The 20,255-nt window shown below is 36.8% G+C and overlaps 1 protein-coding gene across 1 annotated transcript; it reads left to right on the top strand.

The window, feature by feature from the left end:
• Positions 1-3,386: 3,386 nt before the first annotated feature.
• Positions 3,387-19,842, top strand: LOC145209223 (uncharacterized). Its single transcript, XM_080079499.1, has 37 exons — positions 3,387-3,427; positions 3,605-3,976; positions 4,214-4,707; positions 4,822-4,978; positions 5,296-5,451; positions 5,514-5,677; positions 6,007-6,160; positions 6,452-6,645; positions 6,707-6,859; positions 7,090-7,184; positions 7,477-7,711; positions 7,891-8,093; positions 8,320-8,544; positions 8,878-9,044; positions 9,498-9,972; positions 10,132-10,374; positions 10,661-10,831; positions 11,114-11,280; positions 11,395-11,496; positions 11,581-11,766; positions 11,949-12,126; positions 12,489-12,607; positions 12,885-12,975; positions 13,279-13,435; positions 13,873-14,004; positions 14,244-14,344; positions 14,710-14,884; positions 15,086-15,331; positions 15,618-15,813; positions 15,991-16,138; positions 16,733-16,826; positions 17,490-17,647; positions 17,986-18,153; positions 18,241-18,404; positions 18,677-18,801; positions 19,175-19,257; positions 19,357-19,842. The coding sequence occupies exons 1-37, from the start codon at positions 3,387-3,389 to the stop codon at positions 19,579-19,581; spliced, it is 6,714 nt and encodes a 2,237-aa protein (XP_079935625.1). The 3' UTR covers positions 19,582-19,842.
• The last annotated feature ends 413 nt before the right edge of the window (positions 19,843-20,255 follow it).

Raw genomic sequence — 20,255 nt, forward strand, 5'->3', positions numbered from 1 at the left:
TTTTTTTGTCTTGTTTGTGATGTCACAAGTTGTCTTTGAGTCAATGTCATGCGAAATTTTATATATAACTAGCTAAAAAACACGTTCTATGAAAAAGTTTGAGAACCACTGGGCTAGAGGAATGACATTTAGGGGGCATGGTTTAGATTTGGAGCAAGCATTTTGATTTTTCTCCCGTAACAATTCCTTTGTAATTTTTTGGACTCCTTTTGCAGACAGAATTAAGTATGTTGTAAACCTAGATGTGTATCTCAGAAAAACGAAATCCTTTTGTAACAACTAAAACACAATTTACATACCGTCTGCCAAAGTATTTTTACAAAAACAGGCAAGACGCAATTTTCACTAGATTCGCTGAAATATCTTGATTATTTTCATAATCTTGGTTTTTATGTCACAAACAAGATTGAAACACTGAAGGAGTTTACGCCTTATATATACATTTGCACGATTTGAAATGAAACAAAAATTGTAAATTAACTTCAAGCACTTGGCGTACCAATCAAAGTCGCTTTTCAAATTTCAAACCAGTATATTCACAAGACAATGGCACTATTGTACTCTTTTTCTGCAACCACCGCTTTGTAAATGTTTTGTTACCCAATTTGAGTGGTGAACGTAGATAAACCCCAAACAAGAACAGTGGATCTATCTTAAGTTGTCTATGAACCAACTTGAACGGTTTAAAAGATCTATTCACAACTTTTAAAAATTTTATTCCATAATATTTAAGTATTGCTGAAAAGTAACAATAAAATAAACCAGTAATAGTATTTGAACTTCAGCCAAAGACAATGTGCTGAGAATAAGTACTCTGCATAAGCTCTTATGAATGCAACTAACGTTTTTCAATATTTGTTTAAGGAGGGTGGGTACCCTTTCGAGACTTTTATTACGTCACGGTGGCAGACGAAGTGGCGTTTAGTGAAGCAGAACAGGCATGCATTGATTTGGGAGGACAACTAGCGAAAATTCAAGATCCAGGGGTACAGGTTTTCTTGGAAAAACTTGTGTCACAAGAAGGTAAAAATACAAGTTTGGTTTGGGTCTAGGACTTCGTAAACTCCAATTCAAGACACGTCTTAAGTAAAGCAATCGTTCTAAGAAGTGTTTTAATTACCATGTAACTTAATTGTTTTGATGGATCCAGGAATACAGACCCTAAATAAAGCTTTCAATTTAAAAATCCCAATAACAAAGGCTATTTAAAGCCTTTTATTTAGGAACCCCTGTATATAGAAAGCATGAATTCAATTTAAATTAAAAACTTACGTAGAAGTCACGCAAGTTTTCAGCAAAAATGAAAACATTTGAATAAAGTCTAGTCCAATTTTATCATCTTTAAGCGACTGTTACCTTATGGTGGATCGGGCTTGAAAATATCCCACCTTGGACGTGGACAGATGGCGACATAGTCCAATATCGTCATACTACAGATAATTCTGGATCTGGAGAATGCGTTGCCATCAATACTGTCGATCAGTTTGCATGGAAGCGAAGAGAATGTTCTCTGTTGGCTGGGTACATTTGCCAGTATGGTTGTAAGTATGCTTTGAAGTCCACAAAATGTAAACTTAATATGAAACTCAAAAAATCTCAGATCGGCACAGTGAAATTTTGAAAATGTACGTTGATGGCCCCATAACGATAGGATTTTTTGTAATTGAGTCACAACACTTTTGACCTCTCCAAATATGAACCAAACTGGTAATACGAATGACTTCGACTCCTCTTAAATAGTCTTTTTAATTAGCTATTTCACAAATATTAAATTTTTCCTGAATTTTCCACAGCAACAACGACAACAATTCCTGAAACAACATCAACAACAACCGAAAGTACAACGATTGCTGAAACAACAACACAAGCTGAAACCACAACAAGTCATAAAATAACATCAACAACAACCGAAAATACAACGACTGTTGGAGCAACAACAACACAAGCTGGAGCAACAACAGCTAAAACAACAACAGAATTTACGACAGAAACGCCAACGGAAAAACTAGCAACAGTGATAGCTGCAAACTCAACAGTAACAACAACAACAACAACAAGCCAGAACATGATTATTGGGACACAAATGTCAGCAACAAACATATCTGTAACAATTCCAACAATTACAACACAAACAGCATCACCAAATACAACAGTTGAACAAACAACAGAGACGGAATTTTCACAAATTCAAACAACAATTGCTACAGGTGACAAAATAAAGATAATAACCTATGTTATGTTCCGAACACAAGGCAAAACATAAAAATACTTTCACTGAATAATTCATAACTTACATATGATCCAATCTAAAAACGACACAAAGCGTAAGCACCAAATTTTTGACAATAACATTTTTACGTGACAAATTTGTTGTTCAGTTCACAATATTTTTTACAGAAACTACTCAAATGACGTCATACAGTCAGATAACCGGTATCGCGACGGCGCTAACAAGTTCTGAAGTGGTAGGTTTATTTTTAACCTTCGAGTTCGATACGTTGTTAAATTATTACATACACACGTCATGTAATCAGTTTGTTTGCAATTTTTAATTGAACACTAAGTAAGCCTGTTCACATAAAGTTGGAAAGTTTCTGACGTCACATTCTGGGTAATTTTTACTCCTGTTTACATGGCGAAAAATTAAACCTGATTTTTTTTATTCCTTTCATTGTCATAAAACATGTTCTCGGAATTTAAGTTGGCTTCGCTTCGGTGTTTCCTTGATCACGTTCTCTATTATGTATGCTTTTTTAACATCCATATAAATTTTAGCTTTTTTTGTCTATTGTCTGAACATGCAAACTTGTAACATACAAAACAACACAACTTTGTTGCGTGAAATACCGCAAAAATCAATTGCCTTAATCAGCAGGCAGCAATTTTTTGTTGATATTTACTGTTTGTGTCTTTTTGAAGTTTCTACCATCAAGTTTTTTAAACACGTAGCGCCGCATGAAACCACAAACGTTGTAAGAAGAGCATTCCGTAAAATTGACTCGTTTTTTTTTTAATTTAGCTTGGAAAATTTGTCCAGATTTACTCTGAAATTTACATGATTTCTCTCTTGGTCATAAAAACAGGGTAAACTTTTGTAATTTAACCCGGTAAATTGTGAACAGGCTCAGTCTTTGGATACACGATACAAGTAACTTACTAAGCGTAACTTGTTTAGTCCACCATGGTTTGAGTGAAGACTCTCTACTTTAAGATATAATGTCTTCTTTCTAAAAATACTTTCGTTTACGAAAAAAAGTAAAGTTTTGTATTTTGTTTGTTCCAGACCAACAGAAACCGACAGTTTAACATTTCGTTTTCTTCAAGTACGGAACCATTATGTTTTATTATTGATTTTGGGGACAAAAATATTACTCTTGTGGCAAGAGATGACGGAAATTGCTCTCAACGTTTTAAACACTCGCAACTGGTCGATGCGTCTGCAAATCAAATGAGTTTTTTATTTACTCATAGGTCAGTATAGGCGATTTTTTACAGCTTAACATACACCAATCTTTCAAAAATGTACATAGAAAGGATCATATCACTAAATACTCTACCAACGCAGTTTTTTCAATCTAAATTGATAACTTTGTTTAAATTTAAGGTACTCTTGGATAGGCGGAACTTACAATATAGTGATAAAGTATTACAACGGTGCAGCTGTTACTGATTTTGTCACCAATGTAAGCATTGTTGTCGAAGCTGAGCAAGAACCTTACGCCACTATTTCGTCACTTACTCTATCCAATAACTTCGTGGATAACTCCACAGCCGAGTTAACTGTTTTAATTGATGACGCTGATACTCGAATTTGTACTCTTGTGACGTTTGATGACGTCGATGACGACGTCATACTTGTTCGTCATTATGATGCTACAAGTTGCAAGGATCTGTTTGTGCAGTATGGCACAAGTAACAAAGTTGTGGAAATGGTGAAAGAGCTGGAATCTAATTTTACGACTAAACATACGTACACGTAAGAAGTATTTCATATATTTGATGTTTTTATATTTTATCTTGTTATTGTTACTTTAAATATTATAAGACACTGTGAAGTGGAACCAGAATTTTTCTTGGGTTTATTTTTTTTTCTCAATTCAAACCAACTTGCCCCAACAACTCAATAAAGCTATAAACATAAGAAATCTACTCCAAAAATGGTTGCTTATAAAGTGGTCATTTTTCTGTCTAATTTTGTTTTGTTTTTTCTTAGCTTGGATGCTACTTACACAATCATTGCCTATTTTTACAACGGTACGCACATTATCGAGCATTCATCATTGACTCCTTTCAAATTTACGGCTACTCTGGAAGATTGCACGGCAGATTTCCACCTAACTGGCATTACAGATTACGTCACAATCTACAAATCCGAACCCCTTATTATGACGTCACACTTTACAGTTGTCTGCCCGCGCCGTGACGATTCAGCGTCTAACTTTACCTTCAGTTTTTTGTGGTCCTCACGCGATTGCGTAACGGGTGGTGACGTCATGATCTATCCACAATTTCGTGGTGTATCTGCCACCTTACCTGCAAAGACTTTGGACTACGGATGTCATGTAGTCAGCGTTGCCATGACAATGGCCCGAATCGGAGGAAACACCGAGCGCATGTTTGCGGATGAACGCAAGATTGAAGTTGTACACACACCTCTCGTGGCGAGTATTGCTGGTGGAGAGTCAAGGACAATAGGCAGAGCGAAAGGTAAAGACACTGTTAGGCAAGAGTCGAACTCGTTATTTACTTTTGTCTAGAATTGAGTAAGCTGGTTGGTGTTTATTTAATTTTTTTCAATGAACCAAGATCCTTGTATTATAGTCCACCTCATTAACGGGGAACAGAAATCGTATGACCCAGACACAGGATTTAACCTTAACCTCGCTTACGTGTTTACTTACCAACTGTTGCCATGGGGACCGATTTTGTCAATAGGAAACACGTCTGTGGCCTCACAAAAACCTGTTTTCTTACAGGGGTAAGTTCAATTACATGAATTTCTTGAATTTACTTGATTTATAAACGTTACAAATAATTTTAAGCACACATTCTTGAAATAGACGTAACTTTTATGTAACACGGTAAGTTTTAACCATTTTAGTGCGGAAAAAAGTAATTATAAGCCGGCACAAAAAAGTACGAAGTTATACTTGAAGTGCTAAGCAGGTGCGGGAGTGTCGTAAAATACCATTTTGTACTCTATTTTTTTGCGACATCAGCATATATGCATACTTTCATAGAGTATACTTTCATATCCGCCATAAGCGATGTTGAGTTTGTTGATTGCTGTTGCAGAGAGCAGCTTGGTGTTCTTCGACTTGAACTCCCCTCCAATGACGTGGGCGATGTCGTCACTGTAACGTTGGTGGTAATGACACCAGATGGAAGGTCAAACAAGTTCACGCAAACATTGACATTAGTGGACATTCCGCCACCGGATGTCAGCATAGAGTAAATTCGTTTAAATATATCTTAAAAACAAAAAAGTAACTTTGAAAATATTACGTCATCAGGTGCGAGGTGAACTGCGAAAATCACGTGATCAATCCTCGACTATCAGTTCTCACGCGAATTAGATTTTTAAATCCAGAGGAGGAAAGTAAGACGTACGATTACCTGTGGCGAATAGAACCAGTCGGAAACTTAACGAAGCCTGAAGTGGACTTAAGTGGAACAGGTGAGAACTGGCAAGATGAAAGGTTTTAGTACAGTTTATTAAAGTCATTTGTTATCCTAATAATTAGGACCTAATTGTTTCATAGACAAAAAACAACCCGTAGCGTTCATACATTTTAAGGGCCATCAGAGCATTAAGATCAGTTTATATTTTTAAAGAATATGTTGTTTTGATGTATCTGCTACTGATTTGTGGCGCGGCTTTGTCACATTAAATTTCAGATATGTCATGTTCCGAGAATAGTGACATTTGGATTAATTATTTTTATGGCAATGTTGTAAGTATTGATGTATTTTTTGCGTAATTTTCTGCGTATCATATTTTGATAGACACGAAAAATAAACGAGAACTTTACATCCCTTCAAACTTGCTCGCCGTCAGCACAAGATACGTCATTATGTGTGACGTCACTGATGTGCAGACCGGCGCCAAAGCAACCGTGACGTCCGAAGTAGCCACGGACCAGCCACCGTATGGGGGCAAGTAAGTCAGTATTTCACGCGACTATTTTTTTCATTGGACATGATTTTATTTTGGTTTCACGTTACTATGACTTGTCTAGAAGTTCCAGTTTTTTTTTAATATTATGTAATTCTTTATTGAACGGAATTGTTTTTAGTTGAGACGGCAAAAGTTATTGGTTTGACAGCTTGTATTATTGCAATTTCACTTTTAGTCGAGTTGATGACATCTTTTTGGTTACACATCACATATTGATCTCTTTTTTATTTTTAATCGGCTATTAAAGCAAATAATTGTGTTGTTGATTTCTAGTTGCACAGTCCTACCTACTTCTGGAATAGCAGCGGTAACAAGGTTTACATTTCGTTGTTCAAACTGGAGCAAAGAAAGTGTGCCAAGTCTGCCACCAGTGACACTGCTGAGCTACAACTTTTTTATTGTTCGTGGGGCGGAACGAACCCTGGTGAATTATGGCGATACGGGACAGTCATCTCCAACAATTCTACGTTTGTTCAAACCTAATTTTACCATTTAAGAAAGAGAAACAAGTCATTTTTTTATTTTTAGCTGCCGGTGACCCCAGTCAAGATCACGTTATAGAAATTCAAGTGGACATTTGTAAAAGAACGACATTCTGTGCGATTGCTACCGTTTCGGTGAAAGTGTTACCCGCTACTACACAAGACATAGAGAACAGCGTACAAGAAATCGCTATATCGGGTAACTATAAAGTTTACTTTAAACTGATGCATTTTTACATTTATGAGGGGAAGGAGTAAAGTAGCTGAGATTATTTAACCCCAAGCCACAAGACGTAGACCTAAAATTTGACCATCAAGTCCCTAGCGGCTAAGTAACATTTCATGTATTTATCTATGTTGTATACCTAAAGAGCATAATTAAACCAAAAATAGTGCCCTTGCAAGTGACGCCAATTTGACATCTTACAGAAAATACACAAAACGTAGCAACCTTGACTCAAGTGACCAACGCCATCTTTGTACAACCCGAAAATGAATCAAGCGCACCTAAGCAGACATCCCAGGTTTGTCAGAACAGTTGTGTTGTTTCAGATTTGTATAAAATAGGCCAAACATTGCCTGTAAGACATTTATTTCATTCGTTAGTTTTTGTGAAATATCTCGAGTTTGAAAAAAACAATTTTAGAATACCATTAGTCCAATAACACCAGCTAATGTGTAATTATTATTATTCCCCTGGATTTTGTTATTTTTCTGACAAAATGAAAACTATTAGGACATAGTATTTTACATTTTAGTGTGACAAATATTATTGGTGCCATAGCATTTACTGTATTGTGCCGTAACTTTCACCAGGTTCGTAACCAGATAGTGTCAGCAGTGAGTCGCCTTTTGGACACGTCCGAAAAAGATATCAAAGAAATTCACCAACTCTCTGGTGTAATCAGTCTTACCACGACACCTAGTGACGACACCACTCACGATGTGACGTCACTGGGAAGCGAGGTGGTGTCGACCCTTGGTTTAAACATGCAACGATTGGTTGAAGAGACTACAGTCTCACAAGAAATTGTACAGGAGATTTCAAAAAGTAAGGAAATGGTCCTAAATCTAAGGAATGACATGGTTCGGTCAAACTCATTGGAAAATCCAAAATACTTTATTTGTACACTAACTGTAACTCCTGTTAAACCCGAACTGGAAAGTTTATGTTCTTTTTTATCGTGCTTCACAACATATAAATCATATCACACCGTTATGCTGTAACAGATCTGGTAAATTCAATGAGCAACATTTTGGTCAATCACGAAGTTAATGTTTCGGCCGAAGTTGACCTTCTACTTCAGCCACAGTACGAACAATTTAAACCCACGGCTGATGACATAAATGACCTTTCACCTCTGGAGCAACTGTACGCCCAGAAAGAGGAGGCAAAGAACCAGGAAGCTAAAAACGGGATAGAAGATAAACTGGTATGTTAGTAAAGCATATTTGTTGAAAACAGTGTTGGTTATAAGAGGTATGAGATTTTTCAAGAACTTCGATTGACGAAGAAGTATATTCAGTTGAAAAAAAGCACAATATCATATTAGTTTTACCTTCTTTTGTTCGTTACCAAGGATTATAAAGATCTTGACTGACGTAGACGTTATCAAGTTAAAAAAAAACTCTTAAATGTGAAAGTGTTTTGTGTCACAGCGCCGCCAGGTGGTCGGTAAAGTGATGTTGGCAGCCAGTCACGTGACTAGCGGCATCGTATCAGCGCGATTGGCTCACAGCGAAAAGCCAGTGGCTTCGGTTGATTCAGACATTTTGGCCGTTTCTGTCGTCAAAATGCAGCGGGATGACGGTGGGGCAACATCGGCCAACTCTAGTGACGGAAGTCGAGTGATTTTAGCGACGAACAGTGACGTCACAGCAAGGGTAAGCACGTCATATGCAGTAGTTTAGTTCATAGGAAAAATACGGCTACTTCACTGTGCATTGTTACTGCACTGCTTCATGATAGTGCACTGGTATAGGATAATCCGTGCTGGCATCCCACAGAAAAAATAAGCTGCTAAAAGTACAAGTATATAGGTCTTGCGACCGTGAATGTTTTATCGAGTTTGAGTTTGTCACTACTTTAGCTAACGAACAGTAAGATATAATTGAAACTAAAACACAACACGGTGAGAGTTTTGAAATTACATCATCCTTTTTAATACAAAATTCTTGTCCAAATGGCAATTCCCTTAAACAAACAATATGATTTAGTTGGATTTTATGAAAGACAATCCGTTTCACTTCGACGAAACTTCACTCCTGGTCCAATCACCAGTTGTGCGACTGCAAACTGACACAGCAAACAAAACTTCCGCCACTGAAGTCACTGTGGCTTTAAAAAACAATGTCAAGGACAAACCAATGAACTTGACACTGAGGTAAGTACAATAACATTGTTATTGTTTGTGATTTTGAAGACTAAAGACATTGACATCTTTACATAAGTCAAAACACTTCAATGGTTTTGATTCTCGTTGGTGGAAAAAACTAGGGTGCTTGAAAATCTTACGTAGCTTTAAAATAGTTTTTTTTGACAAACAACCATTGAAAACAAGTGCCGTTACGGCCATCCCAAACCCGAAAAAATAGGCAACAAATCTATTTTTACTTTGTTTGATTAAAATCAGCTCTTTCGTAAATAGTTCACACCACAAACACGTCAATTCTATTTGAATAGGATACTAATGATGCTGTTTAAGCGAAATGTCTATATCATACAATGTTAAAGATGAATGACCCATTGTTTTCATGAATAAAAATATTAAACACGTTGTATGTTTAACTCTGGCTTTTCGAAATTTTTGAATATAGCCAAACCATGTGTTTGATAGAAACGGCGTACTTTCAAAAAGTCGATTTGAACAACGTTCGTCAACCGACTCTATTCTGCTCTATCTTATCCCTGAAGACAAGCAAAGCACAATTAAAGTAGCGATTCGTTACAAGACACAGCCTATTCTGGTCAACTACAGCAGTGATCCGAGCATCACTAATGACGTCACGGATTACGCTTTCCAACTGCCGCACAATGACGTGTTTGTGGAGAAATACAAAGTATTTATTCCGGCCGAAGAAACTAAAGGACCTGGAATTTATTTCGTTTCAGTTGAACTCATATCGTCGCCAGGTATAGAATTGAGATTTCCCTTAGGTTTTTTCGCTTTTTTGAATTTACTGTTACTTCTAGACAGACGAAAGCGTGACATTCTTAACAGCACCGGGAATTTGGTCGCAATGAAACTGTTTACGTCATCATGTAAGGTACATGACGTCACTACGGGCTCGTGGACCGACGGAAACTGTAAGGTACAAATTTATTGGCGCTGTATTTCCAAAGTAACTGAAATCATACATAATTGTTGCGAATATTTTTAAAAACCTAATGCTACAAAAAGTGAGGTATTTTGGGAATTACTCCCAACAACATTTGGACTAAAATAGATATTACATCTTTATGGTTTTCAGATGAGTGCAAACTCAAACGCACAAGAAACAGTTTGTCGGTGTATGGCGCCACCTGATGGAGCTCCTCTGACCGTTGGGGCGCAGTTCTTTGTCGCTCCAAACACAATAGACTTTTCAACCGTTTTCAGCAAAATTGACATCGTCGGAAATGGAGCCGTTTTGTGGACCCTTGTCTCACTAGTGATCGTGTTTAGCCTCATGCTTATCTGGTTGAGAAGAAGAGACAAGAAAGATTTGGAAATGGTAAAATCGTTCAGTAAACGTTTCGCTTTCGTAAAAAAATCGTCAACGAAAAACTACTGTGCGTTGCAACTGATGTCTACATCAGTCTTAAGAAACTATTTTACCTTTGAGGATGTGATTTTGTACAATATCCTTACCGAAGGAAAAAAGTAGTCATAATAGTAGAACCACATTAAGAATTATTTTGACTACTCAGTCCAAGTACAAAATAAACATTCCAAAAATAATTCACTGGAGGATTATGTAACACATTCTTTAAATGTTTTTGACTATTTTACGTTACCAGTGGTCAACCAAACTTCTTCTCGACAATCAGTCACGTCATTCATACTATTACAAAGTCAGTTTTGTAACGGGAATGGCGGGAAACGCTGGAACTACGTCACAAGTTTATTTTGAATTGGCGGGAGAAGACGGAGAAACGCCCGTAAGACAAGCAAAGGATTCTACAGGGAAGGTAAGAGAATTTTCCATGTATATTATGAGATTTAGTTGCCATGTTTGACAATAGCCTACTTACCAAGCCTGCTAAAAATGAAACAGAGAAAGGTAATGGTTTTTCATAACGTTCTAGATTACAACTCAAGTCACTTTTAACTTTTTTGTAACAATCAAATCATGTTTACACCGTAAACGGTACAATATGCTCTGAGGAGCAAAGATATTTCAACCCATACTAGCCTGCAGTGTGAATCATATTTATACTCAAATTTATATTTACACATCTGTATTATTTTAGCATTGGTTCACCAGTGGAAGCACTGTGCATTGGCTTCTGGCTACACCACGTTGTCTTGGAAAACTGCAGTACGCTCGTGTGTGGCATGACAACTCGGGAAGGGACAAGAATGCCGCTAATTGGTTTCTTACAGAAGTTATCGTGCAAGATCTTCACACAAATGAAATGTGCGTATAACAAATTTGTACCCATGCAAAAAATCTTTTAGTCGAAGGATAAATTACACAAAAACCAATACAGTGTGTTTTCATAACACCACATTAAAAATAGTTTTATTTTAGTTTCGCGTTTCTCTGTGACAAGTGGCTTGCAGTGGAAGAAGGTGATGGGCTTATTGATCGAGTTTTACCCGTGGCTGGTGATGACAACCTTTCCTCTTACAAGTAAGTGAAATGAGTCACATATTATCTATCGACGAGCCTATGGAAACTTGCTCTATTCCGTACTTATGAGCATATTTTCTACAGACGTATATTTAAAACCTCTGCTCGTCAAAAGTTGACAGATGGCCACTTGTTGTTCTCTGTGTTTTCGAACCACCAGAAAAGCGATTTTACTAGATGTCAGAGACTGGCCTGTGTCATGGCGTTTCTATTTCTTGTAATGATTACAAACGCAATGTTCTACAGAAGTAACACGGACGCCGAAAACAGGTGAATCACGATAATTAACACATGTATACGCATAGTAAAGCAAACGACATAACGACATTAGGGGTGAATATACCTTAAAGCAAACTGCCAAAACATTTTAGTAGGTGTAGTTGTTTCTAATGTATTTAACAAAAACGCTGATTCTGTGGTTCACAATTCATCACGTCATACCGTTTTTTCAGAGAGCCTCCTAATTTGCTTAAACTTGGTCCGATTAAAATTGACCCCAAGACGATTTGGATCAGTGTAATTACCTCCCTAATTGTGACACCGGTTTCAGTCTTCCTGGTTGAAATTTTTAGGAGGACTAGGAGCAGAAAAACCACGCCAAGGAATTCATCTTTAATTTCACTAAGCTCGGTAGGTTTTTTGGTTAAAAAAGTCGTATCTTACTTGCAAATGAGGAGGCTTGATTCGATTGCCTTTTAATAGGCCTACCGTACTTTACTTCATGTATGAGTGTGCCATAACCAATGTCAATGGTCTTTATTATTCGAGATAGTTTCAAGGCTTTGCTCCATCCAAACCGCCTCATCAGTTTGGGTGTCGATAAAATTTTGTTTCTAATATTCTAAAACCAAGTCGAGCAAAATTCGTTTATGATCAGATTAACTATATACTAATGCGATTACTTTGAACGTTTTTTTTTTCACTTTCCACACTTTCTGCAATAAAACAAACTTTTCTAATTCTGTTTTTTTTTGGATTTAATTCTTACTTAGGAGGAAACAACCAAGGCAACGTCAACCGGTCACACACTTCCTTACTGGTTCGTGTATGTTGGATGGGCGATTGTAATTCTGAGTGTTTTAGCTTCAGGATTCTTCACATGTCTGTACAGGTGAGTATTTGAATGAAACGGTTCCTTTAAATGCTTTTAACCATTTGCAGTATGTGTTTATTTTGTTTATCTGCATTTTCTGTATTAGACTGTAAGTAAAATTGCCTTGTGTAACTCATATCTGCTCGATTTGGCGAGTGTATCTGCAGGGTTATCAGAATACACAAATTGAGCAATTCCATTTCAGAATAAGCGCGGGTGCTTGGACAAGTGCCCACAAGCGTTAACACAACATCCCCCGCTGAAAACTTACATGAAACCCAAACTTTTGTTGCAGCTTTCAGTGGGGAAAAGACAAATCAGAGGCCTGGCTTTCATCTTTGGTTTTATCTTTCACAGAAGATTCATTCTTCCTTCAACCTTTGAAGGTGAGAGATATGAATTGTACATTGCAGACAATTTGTAACAATGTATGTTTGAATCGCTCCGGTTTTTCGAAATGTTTGTGTGAATATAGATTTGGATCATACAGATTTTGATTTATGGTTTTGATTTATATAAAGATTTTGATTTATGTTTTATTAAATCGATGGTTTTGCGATTTGGGTCTAAATGTGTTTTTTTGTTTCTTTTTATCATGGCACATAAGGTTCTATTTGAGTTTTATGAGTTAAACCTGCGTTGCAACTGTTGTGGTTCGATTAGCTTTACAGCTTTTTTTGGTTTTACAGGTTATCTTAATTGCCGGGGTTTTAGCTCTGCTATTTCGTAAAAAATCGGATCCTTTACTTGAATGGAAAGGTGCTAGTGATGACGTCATTGCAACTCCGGCGACATCCGCTTGCGGCACAAGACCACCGTTGCCTGACAACGCGTTTGACATCATAGGTTGAAACCATAAAACGCAAATTTATTTATGCAAACAAACCCTCTGTAAAGCCCACATCCGTTTTCATACGACTGGCTTTGTTATTGTTGTAAAGTTGATTATTGTAAGGTCAGTGGTTTAAAGTGGTGTCAGCTGTTTGCAAACTTTAATTTATTTGAAATTGCTTTGTTGTCTGCTTGGACAAATAGTTAATATTATTTTTTTACGAGATTTAAACCCAGGACGCTCTTGGGGCGAATCCCGATCAGTTGTTTTTTTTGACTGCACATGGGTCAGGCGCCCTGGATCATTCGGTCAAGTTCCTGGCCTGGTTTAAATGCTATTTTTTCACGTGATTCGTATCTAGGACGCTCCCGAGAAGAAGTTTTTTTTATGTCTGCGTATGGGTCAGGCGCGCTATAGACCATTCCGTCATTTGCTATCTATTTATTTACAGATAACGAAAATGAAACGATGGCACCTAAATGCGAACAAAATTTGGATTTGGACATGATTCGATTTCGCCGCAAGGTGGAAAAGAGAGCAGCAAATTACGTCGTGTCCTTTGCGATGTATCTGGTTTACGTTGGTAAGACCAGAACAAATTAATCGAAATGTCCCTATTTCTAAAGTGCAAACCTTCCCTGGTGTTTTAAGCTTCTGTGACGAAATACTGGTGTGCATGACAAAGTTTTCAAAACTCATAATGTTATGCTTACCTGCGAAGGGTGCCGCGGGAAATTTTGGTTCTTCAATGCTCCGCATGCTTGAAAGTTTAAGAACTACTGGTTTAAAGATTGCATGTTAAAAAGTTTTTGAAATATTTAGGATTGCTTTTCTACCTCGCTTACCGTGGCCATCAAGACTACAACTTTTACCAAAAAACTGCACAGTTAAGAAGGGTGCTACAGACAGAAGATTTTGAAGGGGTAATTCTTGCACAGACATAAATAACTTCTAAAATTAAGTTAAAGTTGATTTGCTTAATGTAAAATAGCGACAACGCTGAGCAAAACTATAATCGGAATAGATAAATCAATTTTAAAATGTTTGAAGACGCAGGAATTGGAAAGCAAAACCCCAAGTGAAAAAGTAATGCGTTTTGAAACCAATGTGTGACATACCCCCATTAAAAACAAGATTTCCATTTTATAAATAAACAAACATCAATCTTGAAAAGATTTGTGCACTCTAATTAATACTGCAACCTGTTTTAAAGGGATAAACGAAAACTAACATTTTAACCGCTATTTTTTTTAACTTTTACTGCACAACGCTTTTACATTTATAACAGATCAGCAGTGCCGATGATTTATGGTCATACATGAGCGAAAGCCTTCTGCCAATGGTTTATCCTACCGTTAAGTACAATGGGGATAACATGACGTGGAGAGAAAGAATTTTTATCGATGACCAAATCAACTATCGTCTTGGACCTGTTCGTATTAGACAAACTAGAAGATTGCCAGGTTTGAAACCCGTGTCCTAATATTTTCCAGTAAAGTAATTGGGTCCAGTAGTTATGCGATACGACCTGGACCTTGTCCCACATTTCATGTACAGAAGTTTAGGGAACTTTTTGAAAGGGTTCGAGGGAAAATGCTAGTTTAAAAATTTGGTACTGGTAATTTTAGGTTAAACAATATTGTTGTTGTTTATTTGTTCAACAGTGGCTTGTGACAGTTACGAAGTTATCATCAAAACTTCCGTTAACCTTACAACTCTGCGTCCGTGTTACCGCGAAAACGACTTTTGGGGTGAGGACGATCGAAACTACGCCCCCGGGTGGCAAAAGAAGAATGGTACTGACGTCAACGGACAGCACTGGGAGTTCGTTACAGCGAGCGAGACCAGCGCAATGCCGATATTAGGCAGAGTTGCTTGGTATGGTGGTGGAGGTTATCTTGCTGATTTAGGTAAAATATGAGTTTGCTCGTTCACTTGTTTTCGATTACTGTTTATTAGAATAATGTTTCTGTGTATGGACACAATGTAGTTCAATACCTCTCACGATGTAAAAATGATTAAAAGATTAAGTCTGAAAAAAGCAGGCCAAACACGTCCGGGCATAACACTGGTTTGTTTGGGTCCAACAATAGTGTAGAAATGGATTTGCATCCAAACACGAATTTAAACAAATTTGTATTTGAAATATGAATTTAAAACTCAATCTTATTTAATGTTTGGTATAAACTTGCCCAGGTGTCCGAATAGCGAAAGCTCTCTCGAAAGTCGAGTACCTCAAAAGAAACTTGTGGATCGACCGGGCAACGAGAGTAGTGATAATCGAGTTCACTCTCTACAACGTCAACTCGAATATATTCAGCTCCGTTAGTCTTTTGTGCGAGTTTCTGCTTACAGGGGGAATCACCGCGACAGCGAGAATCAAACCTTTCAGGTATTACGAAAAATTGTGAAATGTTTCTTATTTTATCTAAATGTCTAAATGTGATCCTAATGGTTCAACACAGGTTGGTTGGGAACCACTGGTCTAACGTTATTAAGCAAAGCGAATAATTGGCAAAACAGGTTTGTTATCAGTGCTTTTTGAGCATGCATTCTGTTTTGTTATTAGATTATATCCGACAGAAGACGTCACTGCAATATTTGCAGTAACCGCCATTGCTGGGGTGTTTGCAATATACCAAGCATACTTGACCATCAAAAAAATCTGCATCAGAAGAAAAGTTTTTTTCAGAAGTATATGGAACATAGTAGCCTTGGTAAGTTCTTGGTGTGTTGCAGCCATTTACAACAGCTGAATGGTTTTGCTTTCCAAAACGTGAAACATCTTATACGAGTCATACCAAACCGGCATGCATTTTACTGTTTTGAAACTGCTTAATTGTAATCACAAAACTTATATTGTTTTGTACCCTCATCTGGACAAAATAGACTAAATTATGGAATCGACTTTGACTCTGTGTGTGGAATACAACACTAAGTATAAGCTGACCAAATCAACTTTGTGAAGCCGTCTTAACGAATGACACAAAACTTGTAAGGACATTAACGCATTAACGCAAGCATGACCAGGATCTCAGTCCCCAAAGCTGAATTATATTTAACAAATATTTTTACGCCTATCTTAACACGCGCTTGTTCGCAACACTCCGCGGCAGTTATGACATTTTCATTAATGATACCAGTTTCTAAAGGTAATTACGTTATATGCACAATAGGCTACGATGACACCAGTGATGAAAAGATTTGTATTCTGTGTGTGTGTGTTTATATTTATACCGTCAACAGATTTGTAAATTGTATATTTTATGTACAAAATTGTAATCCGGGTGACTAAATTTAATCTTTTTTAGCTTCGAATCGTGGTAATTTTGTCGTTCGTTTTGATGTCTTTCTACGAATACAACCTACAAGAAGAAGTTTTAATGACATTTCAACAAAACACATGTAAGGCTAAAAGTTTTGCAATACCGATTTGTTATTCCAGGAATTTTTATCAAAAAATTAAATGTACCTCAGGGGATCAGCCTCGAAGACTTTTAAAGGCACCTGTTGTGAGTTTGAATCTCACTGCAGGCTAGATTTTTCTATAGCCTGTAATTAATTGCCATCTTTGGTGACCGACTGATTCGCTATGACGCCTTCGATAGGCCTGCCGTATATATAATAGGAAAATTATTTGACCTAAATAACTGTCTCAACTTGGAGTGATACGCATTTAGTACATTTAAAAATTAGATTCAACTTGGTTCCAGAAACAAAGAAAAATAGTCTATGATTAATAAACACCCGATTTTGCCTAAGCTGTTTCAGATATGTTGGATTGGTCTTTAAAAATAAACAAGTGTATAAGAAAGACAACATTAGAAAACAATACATTTGTGAAAACAAGATAGCCTCGTTAATAAGACAAGTTAAAACAAAAAAGAAACAAAGAATACTGCTTAGCCAAGGGGGAAAACCCGTGACACAATTTAAACAACTAAAACTAATGTTCATAAACATTCAAATTATTGCATGCTACATTATACCCTTGGAAGCCATTACATTTACCAATAAATATATATATATATATACATATATATATATATATATTGACTTCTTTCACAGACGCTTTCACAAACTTTCAAGTTCTTTCGAATGTCACGGAATGGTTGCGGGAGTTACTTGGATTCATTATTTTTGTCGAAAGCATTCGAGTTTTAGAATTCGTTAAGAACCACAAGCACCTTAGAAAAGTAGCTGCTATGTTCCAAGCTGGTGGAATGGTAAGACAATTGCTTTTAGCACTAATGGAAAGTTTAAAACAATGGGGACTGCCAGAGTATTGTAATGGATAAAGACATTGACATGTGACATAGACTAATAGACCAATCACATGCTAGCCTGTAATAATGTTTTCAAAATCATTATTTCTGACCTTTGCATCGGTTCGGTAAACCGGTATTGATATACAAAAAAGTTTTGTGCATTTACATTTATAGTTACCTCACGATATGTGGTGTGATTGTTTTAAGATCTGTTTTGTCGCTGCGTTTTGCTTTTTTGACTGTATCAAATATTTTACCAATCGTTCGGTCTTTCCACAATAGTTTATATTGTTTAGATGGTGATCGATGCCTGTGCCCACTTTATGATGACTTTTTTCGCCTACACCCTTGTTGCAATCCTACTCTTCTCTTCACAACTAAACAACTACAAAAACTTCGAGTTTGCAATACAGACTTTATTCAGTGTGTTGTTAGGGACACCTACATACCAAGAAATAAATGAGGTTTGTATTGCTATCTTGTATGCTTGTTTGAAAAAGAATGGTCGTTAGTCGAAATAAAAAGGTGCCAATCAAAACTATCTTTTTTAGATTACAAGGTTTTCCGGGAAGGTCTTCTTCTTCTGTTTTAGTGTTCACATGATCTTTCTCCTGTTCAACCTTTTAATAGGCCTACTGGATGTCCTCCTCAGATCAACCAAACTATGTCATCCACACCATGACATACAACAACGATACGTTCACATTGTGGCGAGGTAACAACGTAGTATGCGTTTGAATTATTTCGATTTGTTTGACACCCCAAAAATCAATGTTATGACCGTGAATAAAACAATCATGCACACAGTGTTGCCTTTTTCTATTTCTTAAAAGAACAACACTTACTCCATTGCAAGAAGTAAATAAAGTCGTCCGTCGACTTAATAAACTTAATCAATCTGCGTATTTCTGCCGAGTTTACCACATATTGTTTCGACGTCGTTATATCTGTTACATCTTAAAACGTAGCATTCAATGCGTTGGACAGATTGGTGGCGAACCGAATAAGAAGAATTCTGAACAAGGAGGAAATTTCATCCGACGAGTTCTACGAAGATCTTGACGAAGAAGATATTGAGGACGAGGATGAAGTTTCAGTTGCAAGTGAAGAAAGTAAGAACACAAAGTATAGTGCAACCAAAATAGAGAATACATTGAACTTCTACAAACTTGACATTGAACTTCTTTACATATATATTTTTTTAAATAGTAAGAATTACTAAATTCGTAACTATCCCTAAATTCTTCCTCTAACAAACTCTTTACCCTACTACAAGTCTAAGGATTTGTAAGCATAGGCTACATGCATGTTTCGTAAAAGAATTGAAAACATAAGAAATTTGACCCCCATGTCAACAAAGTTTGCCCGTACGATGTAACTTAGCATATATTAGTTATCATTGGTAAACTTTAAAGGTTTTACGTTTAACTATAATTTAAAAGATGTTTTAACGTCTTACGACTTTTTTTGTAATTGTATTCAAAGACAGCAAAGGTGTGGCCACATCAAGAAAGGAACAACTGCGCCGCAGGGTGAAGGCCAAAAGTCGTAGGAATAAAAAGCAAAAGGTACAGTGCGGATCAGCAAAAAAATGTAAATGTGATCCACAAGATTTTGCGACGCTTTTAGGTTACATCAACGTGTAACTGATTTGCTTTTCGTGAAAGGTATCATTTCGCGATGTTGGTGCCAGCAATTTTGACGCAAGACAAGCATATGCTCTCGGGCGCCTCAAGCGGCTAGAAGAGGCCGTTGACTCGATCGACATAAGTTTGGTGGATGATGTCAAGTCGAGTCGTGGCAGACGAAGCAAGGAATCACATATGGCGGCGGCTATGGATGAAGTTGACAACTTGTTTGACAAAATAAGGGACGATTTAAAGACACTGTAATATCAAATATAAATGAGTAGTATTGTCGTGTTATCACCTATTCCGTTGTACCCTATTTATACATATCACGTTAAATGAGTTTTATGTTTTAGCTTGTGTTGCGCAGGTACAATATTACCAAAAGCTTCATATGTGCTTGTTATTACTCGAAAAACATATGACCACCTTCAAAAACACGTCTTTTGATATCGACAAACGCTATTGCAACGATCTTTACATGGTAAAAACTTATCTGTCCAAAGTTGTATTAAACACCAGCAAAACAAGGGTTTCTACTGTTATCATAAATGTAAGCTTGTTTGCGGATTAGTAGGCTACAAAGTCATCAAAGATTTTAAAGTGGCAATCCACGCTCATCGAATTGTTTGGGATAACTTACTATTCATTTAAAATGAATTTGCTTTGATCTGATGAAACGCGTCTTAAAGCCACACGAAACACGGAAACCTTGACAAATTTCTCTGATACAAGATAAGTTACCTTGGTCTTGTCGTTAAGTGAAAAGATTTCATTTAACAGATTGTCAGCGATTTTAGAATGTAATTTGCTTTAATGTTATTGCTGGTTGGTTAATAAATGGTGGTTGCCAAACTCTGCAAGAAATAGATTGAGCATTAAAATTGGAACACCAAATAAACAAAAAATTGGAAGAGGTACACAGTGTCTAAAATGAC

Source organism: Phallusia mammillata, chromosome 1 (assembly GCF_965637545.1).
Source record: "Phallusia mammillata chromosome 1, kaPhaMamm4.hap1.1, whole genome shotgun sequence".
In the NCBI taxonomy this organism is placed as follows: domain Eukaryota; kingdom Metazoa; phylum Chordata; class Ascidiacea; order Phlebobranchia; family Ascidiidae; genus Phallusia; species Phallusia mammillata.

Bases quoted from the DNA above. Each gene is read 5' to 3' on its own strand.
- LOC145209223 (XM_080079499.1), top strand. From the start codon at position 3,387: ATGACGGAAATTGCTCTCAACGTTTTAAACACTCGCAACTG. The intron at 5,678-6,006 runs GTGAGAACTGGC...ATATTTTGATAG, and splicing joins AGTGGACTTAAGTGGAACAG to ACACGAAAAATAAACGAGAA. The intron at 16,139-16,732 runs GTAAGTTCTTGG...AATCTTTTTTAG, and splicing joins TATGGAACATAGTAGCCTTG to CTTCGAATCGTGGTAATTTT.